General features: G+C 36.5%; 1 protein-coding gene across 1 annotated transcript in view; it reads left to right on the top strand.

Moving 5' to 3' along the window:
• The window catches only part of aco1 (aconitase 1, soluble), a 30,486-nt gene extending 18,345 nt beyond the window's left edge, over positions 1 to 12,141 (top strand). The window contains exons 13-21 of the mRNA XM_067422369.1: positions 394 to 478; positions 562 to 718; positions 807 to 931; positions 1,078 to 1,182; positions 3,835 to 3,977; positions 4,121 to 4,268; positions 4,405 to 4,527; positions 7,721 to 7,906; positions 10,128 to 12,141. Of these exons, the coding sequence (XP_067278470.1) occupies positions 394 to 478; positions 562 to 718; positions 807 to 931; positions 1,078 to 1,182; positions 3,835 to 3,977; positions 4,121 to 4,268; positions 4,405 to 4,527; positions 7,721 to 7,906; positions 10,128 to 10,244 (1,189 nt within the window). The 3' untranslated portion in view covers positions 10,245 to 12,141. The remainder of the gene's footprint in view (positions 1 to 393; positions 479 to 561; positions 719 to 806; positions 932 to 1,077; positions 1,183 to 3,834; positions 3,978 to 4,120; positions 4,269 to 4,404; positions 4,528 to 7,720; positions 7,907 to 10,127) is intronic.
• Positions 12,142 to 14,484: the final 2,343 nt, after the last annotated feature.

Below are 14,484 nucleotides of genomic sequence, written 5' to 3'. Positions count from 1 at the left end.
TTATGAGTCTATACAGTAGTAGCCATAAGTGATGCCCAGAGGGGATATTTATTTTTAATGACCCACCCTACATTTCTATTTGGGATGTTTGTTTTTAATGATCCTATCATCAAAATATGAGGAAAGTATATATATATATATATATATATATATATATATATATATATATATATATATATATATATATATATATATATATATATATATATATATATATATATATATATATATATATATATATATATATATATATATATAATATTTTTTAGCCTGGCTAAAAATGTTCTTGCATTATCACAAATAAACGAATTGACTCCAAGCACAACTACACAATGTACTTACAAAATCTTTAACATATAACACACTTATAATAATATTTATGTCTTTCTTCAGTTTTGAGGTTGTGGGTTATGGCTGCATGACCTGCATTGGAAACAGTGGACCCCTTCCAGAACAGGTTGTAGAGGCAATTACTCAGGTAAACAAGATTTTACTCTTCATTTTACAATGTTTTCGGATAATGTTATTATATTTAAAACACTTTTTTTTTTTATGTCACAGGGTGATTTGGTTGCTGCCGGTGTCCTGTCTGGAAACAGAAACTTTGAGGGTCGTGTCCATCCCAACACACGTGCCAATTACTTGGCCTCTCCTCCGCTGGTCATTGCCTATGCTATTGCAGGCACAGTAAGGATAGATTTTGAAAAAGAGCCGTTAGGTAAGTAATATTTCCAGGCATTTAATCTTATTATTTTACAGGACAATGCATGGTTAGTGACAATGCTTCTTGTTCTGTCTTAATTCAGCTGTGAACTCTAAGGGAAAAGAGATTTTCCTACGAGACATCTGGCCCACACGAGAGGAAATCCAGGTGGTGGAGAGGCAGTTTGTCATTCCTGCCATGTTTAAAGAGGTCTATGAGAAAATCGAGGTACTTTTGACTTATAAACTCATCTGTCATAAATCAAAACAATGTACAGATACCAAAAGAGTGCAGTAAACAAACACCTTTAGTGTATTATTTTAGAAGTAAATGTAATAAATGAAACCATAATGTTTGTCTGTTTTCATATTTAGAAAGTGAATGAACGCTGGAACGCCCTGAAAGCCCCCTCTGACAAACTGTATACCTGGGATCCCAGTTCTACTTACATAAAATCCCCTCCTTTCTTTGATGGACTGGTATTGTATACAGTTTTTTTTTATGTGTTAAGTGGCATAACTGTACCCTTATGTAAAAGGAAGTGCATTTGAGCCTCTTTTAAAAATAGTACTGGACCCACTTTATATTAGGTGGCCTACCATGGCCTACCAACTGCCATGTACTAACATTTTAATTAATCATATGATGCAATGCACTTATTGTGCACATGTTTTTACATTGTACTTAAATTTTAAAAATGACCTGCATGTAATTTCATGTGTAATTATTAAATTTATGATGACACTGTTGTCACGTCCCTTCCACTTAACCCTACCCTTAAACTTACCCATACCAGCACACCCATCCCTAAATTTACCCATATCCCACGCAATATCAGCGAAAGTGTTTTGCAATACAAAAAGAACACAAAAAGTACATTTTACTTTTTTTTTTTGATGCAAATACTTAGGGCCACCTAATATAAAGTGGGCACTAAGTACTTACTATTGAAATAATATGCTTCAATATATTTAAGTGCAAACTGTAATGTAATGTTTAACATTATATTCAGGAAACTGAATGTAATGTTTTCAGACACTTAATTGCATGTTAATTGCAATTAAATTAAAATTTATTCAAGTTTAAATTTATATAAAATACAATTAGCTGAACTTGAGAGAATTTTTGACCCTCTTAAAGTAAGTGGGATTTCTGGGATTTCTGTGCAGTAAGCGATTTCGGGTAAATGCTTTTGATATTTGAAATCACTAAAACAAACTAATGCCTTCATCCTCACATTCACGCACACGCAATGCAACACACGACTATGGCAGAATCTGCTTTGCCAGCCCCGCCAAAGTCACCACGATGATATTATCAATAAATGAAAGCAATTACAGTATGTGCACTTGTACATACAGTGCACTTACTTAAGAAATTAATGGTTACTATAAGGTAACTACATGAGTTAAAGTTAGGTTTAGGTTCAGGGTTAGTACCTAGTTATTACCCAGATATTGTAATAACTATACAAGTACACACTATGTACATGGGGAACAGGACTGTAAAATAAAGTGCTATTTTGATAATTCATGTCTAGTGTCTAATTGTTATTTAGCTCCCCCCAAAATTGGCAGTAATGTCCCAATCATGCACCACTAGGCACACAGTCTGACACTAGGTGTACACCAGTCTGACACTAGGTGGCGCTATAATATAAAAAAACTAAATCGTTGGCCCATTCTCCACCAAAATGGGTACACAGCAGATAAGGTCAATGCTGGCAAAATGTTATCAAAACAATTTTGATTCATCAAAGTAATGCAAAGTTATGTTAGTTAATTAATTGGTCAGGCTATCTCCTGACCAATTTGTACAAGTTTACCTATGCTGCTGACCGCAATGTCCAAACTTAATGAAACTTGACACACAAAGACAACAGGACCTTCTGCCTGATCCATGCTCTTAAAAATTGGCACACATCTTCTTTGGTGGACATTCTAACATAGGCCTATCCTACATGACTCGGATACTTTAAAAAAAACATGGCTGCCACCAAACAATCAAATTTCAGCAGCTAATTACATCAATTCTGAATGGTCTGCTGTTTCAAAATTGGAAACATTTGTACATCTTGTGAAAATTCATGTGTACCAACTTTTGTGAAAATCGGCCACAAAGTGGCGCATGTACTTTGAAGTAAAAAAATATAATTTGACATTATTACAAAGTGCACTTTTTAAAAGTGTACTGTACTTAAAGGGATTGTTCACCTAAAAAATGTAATTAGCCAATAATTTACTCACCCTCAAGCCTTCCTAAGTGTATGATATTCTTCTTTTAGACTAATACAATCAGAGTTATATTAAAAAGTCCTGGCTCTTCTAAGCTTTACAATGGGAGTAAATGGCAGCCCAAAATTTAAAGTCCCAAAAAGTGCATCCATCCATTATAAAAGTATTCTAAACTGCTCCAGGGGGTTAATAAAGGCCTTTTGAAGTGAATCAATGCGTCTGTAAAAAATAAATAAATCCATATTTAAAACTTTCTAAATTAAAATATCTAGCTTCTTCCAGACCGCCTTCTGTATTCAACTTTTGCAGGAAGTGTAACGCCTCTCACAGTTCAAAATGCTTACGTGACGTTTTCTAAATAAGCTGAATACTCACAGCTACCGAAAGCTAGATGTTTTACTTTATAATATATTAAAAATGGATATTTTTCTTACAAAAACCCATCAATTCGTTTCAGAAGGTCTTTATAAACCCACCGGAGCTGTATGGATTACTTTTATAATGGATAAATGCGCTTTTTTGGTCTTCAAATTTTGGGCTGCCATTCACTGCCATTATAAAGGTTGGAAGAGCCAGGACATTTTTTAATATAACACTGATTGTATTCGTTTGAAAGAAGAATGCCAAATATACCTAGGATGACTTGAGGTCATGAGTAAATCATGGGTTAATTTTGGGTGAACTATCCCTTTAGGTATGTTAAGAAACAGAGTTATTAAAGTACTCTCTTTAAGAAGCCTTTTATTTTATTAATATTATATTTATCTGCAAGTACAGTTTTTTTATTTTTTTATACATGCTGCAAGTGCATATTCAAAACGGTGAAACACATTTCTCTTTCTCAAGGGTAGGCAAGAAATGTACACATAAGCTGCTTTTCTGCTATTACATTTTTAGACCCGGGAGCTCCAGACACCAAAGCCCATAACAGATGCATATGTACTGCTCAATTTGGGAGACTCTGTGACCACAGACCACATCTCTCCTGCTGGTAACATTGCACGTAACAGCTCTGCTGCACGCTACCTAACTAGCCATGGGTAAGACGTCGATACTTTAAGCATACTCGAGAATTCAAGCTGTTACATATAACTATCTTTCTGTCGTCTGGTATACATTGTTTTTTAAATTGAGATATGACTCGAGTCACTATGGGTAATGAAATATTCCTTTCCTTTACTAGACTCACTGCAAGAGAGTTTAACTCTTATGGTTCTCGTCGAGGCAACGACGCAGTCATGGCTCGAGGCACGTTTGCTAACATACGCCTTTTTAACAAGTTTATAAATAAGCAAGCACCAAGCACCATCTATCTTCCTACTGGAGAGACGGTATGAGACTGTAATATTTTACATGTCAAATATAATTACATTATAATGATATTTATACTTTAAAATGCTTTTCCATACCAGAGCAATTTTCACATTTATACTTTTGACTTTCAATTTTTTATTTTTATTTTTACAGATGGATGTGTTTGATGCTGCAGAAAAATATCAGCAGGCTGGTCATCCTCTCTTGATTCTGGCAGGCAAAGAATATGGATCAGGAAGCTCTAGAGATTGGGCTGCTAAAGGGCCCTTCCTCCTGGTAAGGATTATAGTTCATCTAGTGTCTGAACAAAATCATAAATGGACATTTAACTTGGATAAATGACTTGCTCATCTTGATGAATTCACATTCAGGTTTGGACAGAAATAGATTTTTGGTGACTTGGACAGGATGATCAATGTCTGTCTAGAAACTACATGTATGGGATAAAATGTTTTTCCAGCACATCTTGTGCCCATGCAGTTTTATTTATTGCAGGCTCAATCAGTTGGATTGGAATCAATTGTGCACTTAATTGGATTGAATAGGCACTTGTAGAAAATCATATATAAATAAAATAAAAGGCCACTGTACTTAAATAGAGTTGACTTTTATGACTGTTTCTTAACACACTTAAGTAGACTTTTAAAAAAAGTGCACTTTGTAATAATGTCAAATTAAGTTTTACTTTAAAGTAGAATTTACCTTTATTTTTTAATAATCTTTTGTCATGCTTTAAGTTTTTGATGTGTTGACTAACATACTTAAGCACGTGTGAAGTGCTTGATTATATATTTAACTGTCATTCATTCTTATATTTTGAACTGTACTAAATTGCAAATTCCTTAATATAAATTATTATAAATTATAAATGTATACATTTTAGTTTAACATACATGATTGTCAGTACATTCAGCAGTCAACTTTAACTATATTTTAAAGACAATAGAAGTAAGTATAAAATGTATAAATATGTATTTAAGTCCCACTTAAGTGAACTCAAGTTCAAATAACTGCATTTAATATAAATTTTAACTATAATACATTCTCATTTAATTGCAATTAACATGCAATTAAGTGTCTGAAAACATTACATTCAGTTTGTACTTTTCAGTACAAACTCAGTAAGTATCTTTTATCTTACATTCAGTAAGTATCTTTTTTAAATTACATTATATTTGCTCATTTTAAAATGAAGTGTGCTTCTTTTTTCACAAGGGTATCTCAACCATTATTATTTTAGTCACAATTATGTAATTATCCAAAAACCACTATAACAGTGTTATATATTTGGTTGACTTGTGTCCTTGCAATATCCCAGACGTGTCCAAGAAAGTTTTAAGTCCAGAGAAATAAGCACATTTAGCTGTGTCCTGGTTAAAATTGTGTCCGTGTCTGTGCGTCGCCTATCAGTGACGTCACACTTGCCTTACCCTCGATTTCCGTTTTTTTGTAGAAACCATGGAAACACCAAATATGCTTTAATATATATTACTGCTGTGTGCAACATGTGTCTCATAGCAGCTATGGAGTAATGTTATTTTCAACACTTAAATGCATCTAATATGGTAAATAGTGCTGTGTTACCCCACATACGCTTGACTGAAAGAAGCAGAATTGGTGACTGTGGCATAATAAAAGTTCTGCTGCTGTTGAGCAGCGTGTCACGCTAGTCTTTCCTTAATCTCTTCAGTGACCTCGTTCAGCTCCCACAGCACTCAGTCTTGCTCCGCTTCATATTACAGCAATGTTAATAATCTCATCCATTAACATGATTTCTGCCTGAGTCCTGTCCTGAATATTTTCCACCAGCTGTAGAGGTGAAGACAACATCTCCTATTAATCCGCTCTCAATCTCTGCATCATCAAGCTACGCCTTTGTTTTGATCAGACGACCTCTATTGGCTGAAACTACACAATGTACCTTTATTTTTTTGTCTGTATATTTTGAATGCAGGCCCCGTTTACATCAATCCGATCACAAGTGGACGTCGCTAAATACAGTTGTCAGCGAGGTGTAAAATGTTTTGAGCGTGTCCACATTCGACCCCTTCAGGAGGTAGTCAAAAAATAATTATTTTTGTAGTGTAGACGCTCATGTCGTCGAATGCATTCAAACGGCCACAAAAGACCGCCTACTCTCCGCCTACTAACCTAATGAGGAAGCATTATGGGAAGTGCGCCAGCCAGACCGGATCTAAACTTTGTCAGCTCAAGACCCAAGTTTGGTTTTAAGACAAAATCGTTCCAAGCGCAATGTTTACTAATTACTACTGTCTAACACACACGTAAACTGTTTGGCGTGGTCTTGTGGCTATCAGAGCAGAAACGAAAGCTGCTTTTCACCATGTGGTTTTCAGTTGTCTCTACCTTCAAAGAAATCAGGACAAGAAGGGTTTGAAGAGGGATGTGACCGGCCGTTTTTTCAACAACAAAAAAATGTGTATGTAAGTGCTATCTTACATGAATATTATGACACGATTATCTCTTATTTATTTTCCCAGTCTTCTTTTACGTCTCATAATCTCCTATAAAAGACGTAAATAAAGATTTGGGAAAATAAATAAGAGATTCTGTGTTTAGTAAAATTAAAATGGGGTAAGCCTATTTTTAAGTTAGTGGGGGGGGTGGGGGGATGTAACAAAACATTTACCTCACAAAGTTTACCTCTCTCATTTGGCATGAATGTTATGTTTCCATGGCTGCCAGGTAACATTTAATTGCGAACCTATTATTTATTTTATTTATTATTTATAAATGAAGTGTTGTGCTTCACTCGTGTCATTAATATTCACGTAAAACTGCATTCACATACTGTAACAATGTTCTTAGCTGGGAAGGAAGGAGGCGGGAACTGGCGAATGTTCAAAAACTTTAATTCAAAATAAATAAACAAAACGAAAGTAAAACCGCGAGCAGCCCCTCACAGACGACTGCCTGCAAATACCCACATAATAAAACGTGGGCAGCCCCTCACGGACGACTGCCTGCACACACATCATAAAACGTAAACAAAACTCAACATAAAATCCAGGCCTGGTCCTCTCTTGTCTTCCGCTGCCTTTTCTCCTCCTTTTATGCTCCCGTCACATGGCCGCGAGACGAGACCGGTGTGTCACGCAGCTGGTACTCATTACTACTCGTCACCGGCCCGCTCTCGCGGTCCCTCGCCCCGCTGCTTGCCACACCACACATACAAAAACAATACTTTGGCCATCCACTGCCGGTGCTACTCAGTGGTAAGAAACCGCCACAGTCACAGCCCTAGTTGAAAGTGGACAAAAGAGGCCAGGTGTAAATGGGATTGGGGCTCTTTGATCTACCAAATTGACTAAAACACATCTTAATACCAGGTGTAAACTCTGCCTTTGGCATTTAGCAAATAGCCAGTTTCTGGATATTACAAAAAAAGGCTGTTGTGTGCAACCCTCTCAGTGGTATTGCCATTGATTTTTTTTTTTTTTCTCCTCAGGGCATCAAAGCTGTACTAGCAGAGAGTTACGAGCGGATTCACCGCAGTAATCTGGTGGGCATGGGTATCATTCCTCTCGAGTACCTGCCGGGTGACAGCGCTGAAAGCCTGGGGCTCACTGGCCGCGAGCGATACACTGTGATGATTCCCCCACAGCTCACTCCCAGATTGACAGTGGACATCAAGGTACAGCTTTTGATTCTACCTCAAACTCTGCCTTAAATCAGCTGCTCTCAGCTGCTTTCTCATCTCTTCACATTTTATATCAAGTGGCCACCCAACACAGTACCAAAAGTATACAACAATAAACAAATACGTCCTAAAATCAAGTGCCCCTATTATGCTTTATCAGATATTACATTTAATGTATTTTGTAGGGGTGTCCCCGACTAAGGATTTACACATTCGAATCAGAATTGTCGAATCTCTCTATGGTCAACCGATAGTCTAATCATCTATGTGTGTGTGAATGGGTTGGGAGGGGCAAGACACTAGTCAGCAGAAGGGTAAAACTATTTTTATTTTCCTTTACACTCTTCACACAGCAACAACTTTTAATAAAGCGACCAAAACAGCCTGCCAACTGACAGACAAACTGACAATGGCTTTCTTATTTAGGTTTAAATAAAAGGTGATGTGGTGGATAAACATTCGTAAACCGTTTTCTCATAACATGTTAAAGCCGCGATCGAAATACAGAACATCACACAAATATATAAAAGAATCTTTGATAAATAAACCAAAAAAAAAACCACCTGCCTAGAGAGGAAAAGAACACTTTGAGTGTGTTTACATGCATGTTCTTAAGCCGATTGTGCCTAAAGGGGGTCGCACACCGGATGCGAAGCTCAGCGCCGCATCTCAGGTATCTCACACCACCACCAAACGCGCACATTATATACACACAAGCTCAATTTTGAATCGACTTCTGACAGAAGAGCTGCATGATGAGTGCATCTTGTAGCACAGGGCAAAATAAGTATTGACGATTTGAGGGAAATATAATATAAATTTAATATAAAACCTTGAAATGACGCTCTGTGGCGCGGCAGGATTTTAAACAACTTCCTGAGTCACCGCGGACAGGCACCAAATGCCGCCACCGGTGTGTGTACACTCAAGAATTTTTTGTGTTGTCGACATGTCGAGAAGAATTTAAAAAAAAGAAACCATCTTTTCAATGCTGTGAAAGCAGATCCACTTTGCATACACTGTCAAATGATGAGATTAATACCGTAAAACGTGACACCATTACTGGTCATGTTACTGCTGAGGAATAGCCTGACAAGCCAGACCCACATCAAGATGTTTGGTCTGGAAACTCACCATAGACAGGGCTCAGTCCGAGGGGCGGGATAAACGGTTGTCTTTCAAACTCCCTCTGCACGCGATAGGATAGCGCTACACCAACCAGAGCAACGACGGTGAAGGGGAGCTCGCTGACTGATTAAACATTCGCCGTATCCGTTCGGCTAAACTCCGAACACATCTTCCCTTTTTAAGAATGACTTCAGTGCTGCTCTTTGTTCTTTTCTCAGAGGAAAGCTTAACTCCAAGTCTTCCGGAGGCGCGGGCAGAGCTGATTTGAAAGACCGCCGCCGTTCGCCAGTTTCTGTGTTTACTAGAAGACTGTGTTACTAGAAGCACGCAAACGCAACTCGGCCGGCGTCATTATGGCCCCGCCCGCCGACTCTATAGCCTACCTACACGATGTGATTGGGCCGTCCAGATTCTGAGGAATACAGCTCAGATAGGAATTGAGAGTTGCTAGACCACACTTGCGGGCAAATTAAATTTGCTGCCGCTAGGGTGCGTCTAGATTTCTAGGCTAGCTGAGGAAATCTCCGGAGCTGAAATTCAGATATGGTAATGGGTGGTTTGTTCCTCTCACACACTTTAAGAGGTAGATAAATCATTGGGGCATCTGATCAATCAGAGCAGAATACACCAATTACAACAGACTGCACTATCTGACCAATCAGAGTAGAGTAATAATCATAGTAATAATCACCTATAATTATATATAACAGCAGACACCATGACATGTGTCCCATTGTTTATTTAATAATTTGTTCTAATTGTATTTGGCATTGCTACCCATTTGTTAAGAGCCAATTTCTTTATTGAAATGTGTTTTCTTTCTTGAAATAAATCTGAAATAAAATATTAATATCAGTTGAAGAAATTAGAATTAAAATTACGAAATGTTGTCTTAGCAAATAACTGTAATAAAATAAGTTGAGGTACATGTATATTTAAAAGGAGAAAAGCACATAACAAAAGTACTAAAACTAATATGAAAATGGAAAATATAAAAATAATGCTAAACACTATAATTATATGTAAACATATAATTTTCTCTTTGTCCCATATAACTAAATGTGGTGTGTTTTGCTCATTTCTGCAGTTGGACACAGGGAAAACATTTCAGGCTAAGATGAGGTTTGACACGGATGTGGAGCTCACTTATTTCCATCATGGTGGCATCCTCAACTACATGATTCGCAAGATGTCTGAAAATTAAGATGGAAAGGACACCAGCTTCAGGACGTTCCACTCGAAACGCACATATCCACCCTTTTAAGAACCAATTAATTTGTTTAGTTTTACGTGTACTGTAATGTTTGCTGTCAACCAGCAAAATAGTTTGCATAATGTTGTGATACATTTTCAATTCTCCAAATCAGTAGTGACTTCAGTATCTCTGAAAGATATCCTGATACCCTTCAGTATCCTGATGTTGTGCGTATGATGATTATATTGGGTGGGATTGAAGGGGAAATATGAAAGCATTAGATGTTGTCAATGACCAGTTGAACTATCTCCATTCTAACCCTGCCTCAGCACTGCCAAACTGAAGTTGCATTCTCACGTTCCTGTTTAGATGACATCAATGTATAAATTACTTTCTTATAATCATATTAATTACTGTACTTAAACTGACCTTTGACACAGTTTCTTTACAGGTTATCTGCTTATGTAATGAGCTTTTTGTTAATTGTAATAGTTAAAAATGATGCACAATGATTCTTTTTTTCTTTTGAAGATGTACCACCGATTCAGTTTCATAGTTGAATGTTTTTCTTTCAGAAGAGTCACACAATGGTTATGCATTAACTACACATACCTTAAGACGGACATACTGAAGATTAATTGGGTAACGCGCTACTTAAAGCCTTTATACGCAAGGTATTCATGAACGTACATTTCTAATGCATTATAACATTTCATAAATAATTGGGTAACACTTTACAATAAGGTTCATTTGTTAACATTAGTTAACTACAATAGCTAACATGAATTAATGATGAACTGCAATTAAAAAGCATTTATTTATCTTTGTTAATGTTAATTTCTATGTTTACTAATACTTTAAAAAAAACATTAGTTAATGCACAGTGAACTAACATGAACAGCTGTATTTGTACTAACATTAACAAAGATGAACAAATACAGTTACAAATGTATTGCTATTTATAACTATTGTTAGTTATAAATACATTAACTAATGTTAACTAATTAAATCTTATTGTAAAGTGTTTTCAATAATTTTAACCAAAGTTAAAAAGCATTATGATATTTGTATATTCCTTGTTACATCTGAAACTGGTTTGTTGTCATATGTCTAAAATAGACTAGCATTATTATTCGAGGCATAATCAATGCATTAAAAATACTTTTACAATGCATTATATGACGGCTTTAGATGTGTTGCTCTCAAACAAATATTGTTGCAAACAAATATTGCATCAGAGGAATTCCTTTAACAACAGTTTCGGCTATCATACATTTAAGTGCCTATTTTCTCAGATTATGTGTATAATCACTTGAATCTCTCTCTTATCATTCCAGTGTCATGCCGAATTTCGACCCCCTACCAAATTTACCCCCCTCAATAAAACGTCACTAACTGATTGCCCACCCCTAATCCGAACCCCTCCCCCACAACTAATCATTTGGCGGGAGTCAAAATTTGGTGCAACATCAGGTCTTTATTTCTTGTTTCGTGCATTCCGGTGCAAAGCGACTGAAAAAAAAAATCCATCCGAAGTAGATTTCACATCTTTCTTGCTGCTCGCCTGTTAAATGTAATGACGCGGTGCTTTGAATCAGGTGCGAGTTTGGAGAGTGAGATGTTGCTCTACGCAATTTTTACACATTTTCTCTACTGTATTGTGCAAACATTACTTAACAGTTAACATGTTAAAACACAGAGAGGGTTAAAACCTGAACCGTGTTTTAGGGCAAAATACTATTTGGTGTATTTAGTATGTCAGAAAAAAGACATTTCAATGCTATTTAGAGGTTTTGCAGTTATAGCAGTCAGATTGATTGAACTTTATTTTAATAACAAAACATTCCCATCTAGTTTTTGTGGAAACTGACTTTACAAAAATAAATGTTTATTGGAATACTTCAAATTCATCTGTGTTTCTTTATATGCAGAGCCGGCCCTAGACCTTTGGGGGCCCTAAGCAAAATTTGGTTGGAGGCCCTTGACTGTTTTAAGTAAGACCTAAAGAAAAGCAATGACTACCTTATAACTATACTGTACATATATCTACTATGCTACTTTAAAATTTTGTAGTCTATTAAATTATGTTTTAATTATTCTATGTAGCCTACTGTATGATAATTATCTTTTTTTTACGCTGCTGGTCCTGAGTACGTATTTCGTTCTTATGTGGTAACATGTACAGAACGTCAATAAAAGACCTTGAGTTCTTGAGTTGAGTTCCATGTTTGATGTCTAACAGGAAAATTATGATACCACTGAGCTGAATGGCAGTGCAGTGCAATGAACACACACGGATGAACTTGCTGAATAAAAAGACTGATAAAGTGATTTTCACTGACCATCAAAGAAACATTTTTAATTGACACCAGAGTTTAAAAGGCAAAAACAGCACACAATAACAAATTTTGCTGGACAAGAAATTGGTCAAGAAATTATTGTGATAAATGATAAGATTTTTCGTTCTAAACCCATTTTCATCTAAAATAATGATAATGGCATAATAATGCAGGTACACCTTTTTTAAAGATCAATAAACTTTTATCTCTAAAGACTCTGATACGGAAAACATTTTAAATATCCACAATAAATTAACAAAACAACCAAAAAACAAGAAAAGCAATGGACTCTCAGTCTGTTAACAAAAAATACACTTGAATAAATACCAAAAGCAATAAATAAAATTGATGAAAACTGCTTTAGGTACACATTAGGGGTGGCACGGTTCACAAAAGCCACGGTTCGGTTCGTATCACGGCTTAGGGTCACGGTTTTGAAGTTCTGTACGGTTGTTGTTGTTGTTTTTGCTTTTACTTGTTAACACTCCAGAAATTTACTTCAGCATAACATGATATATAGCTTACTTATCCACAATTCAGGATACAGTATTAACACAATTGTTATATCATGTAATCATGCACAAACTGAACTTGACTATCTCTGAGGAAAGCTAGGTGAGAAAAAAAGAGGAGAATGTGTATTGGTATCTCTACAGGAACTTATGTGCCTTTTTTAGACACAAATATTGAACTGAAGAATTAACTTGCATTTATCAAACGGCCAACTTCAGTGTAGCTTTAAGCCTTGTTTATACTTGACGCGTCCGCAGGAGCGCGGCAAAAATTGCGTCAACGAGGAGTGCGCGAGACCCAATTTCGCTTGGCGGTGTGCACGTCAGATTTTGTAACTTTGCGTGCGGCACCGCAACCGAAGAAGCTCGAGGCGAATCTGGCCGAGCATGACGTCTCATCACGCCTGCACCCAGTCTGCGCTTCGAGTATAATAAACACCTCCCCAAACAGATGAGGCGAGGTGCGTGCGCTCTCTAGGGGGCCCTCTGCAGGCCACGGGGCCCTTTGCAATTGCAAGGGTCGCTTAGTGGCTGGGCCGGCTCTGTTTATATGCAACATATCTCTATAACATTGCAGTATATGGGTCTCGTGATCTTGGTTTGGATTGGGAACCTTGAATTAATCTAAAACTGATATGCTAATTAACGTCTGTGTCCCATTTGTCGGCCGCATACTGCTTCATTTCAGGAAACTGACCACTACATTCCAAAGTAATTTAAGCTGCAGTCCGTAAGTTTTGCCTCTTTGTCACCATCTCTGTTTGAAACCTGTAATTGCATTTATTTGCGGAATTATCATCTTTATGTGGGTTGTACATCCGCACGAATAAATCTTTGAGGAATATGTGTGGCTGCCAGTTATATTTACGAAGTACAGGTGTGGATACTGTACTTTGGAATCACAGATTTTCCATATTGGAAGTATGACCAAAATAAGAATTTTCCCTGCAAAATGTCATCTGAAAAAGTAACATGCCTGCCACTTCTATTCTGACCAACTGAGAAAAAACAAAACAAATCGTCCTACAAACCTAACAATAAAAAATAACGATTAAATCTAACGATCGCTCATATTACATCAAACCATGCAAATAATTATTTTTATACTTTGTTCTCAAATTGTAAACAGCATCACCATTGTGTGTGTATTTAGTATGTAGGCTATAAGTGTTAGGCCTACCTCTAAATTCTAATTTTAATATTAATTAATATTACTAAAAGTCTAATTTTTTGCTTTTCACTACGGGTGAATCTCCAGGTGCCACTAATGATTGTCATTTGGAACTTTCTGGATTACAATCCACCATCAAAATGATAATTTAATTTATCATTTAATTTACCAAGAAATATTCAAGCTGCTGTGAGATAGTGAGAAAAGGCTATAAATGATACGCCACC

The sequence above is a fragment of the Pseudorasbora parva genome, chromosome 1 (assembly GCF_024679245.1).
Source record: "Pseudorasbora parva isolate DD20220531a chromosome 1, ASM2467924v1, whole genome shotgun sequence".
Classification (NCBI taxonomy): Eukaryota; Metazoa; Chordata; class Actinopteri; order Cypriniformes; family Gobionidae; genus Pseudorasbora; species Pseudorasbora parva.
Note: the sequence above shows the minus strand (reverse complement) of the source record. Positions and strands in the feature narration are given on the sequence as shown.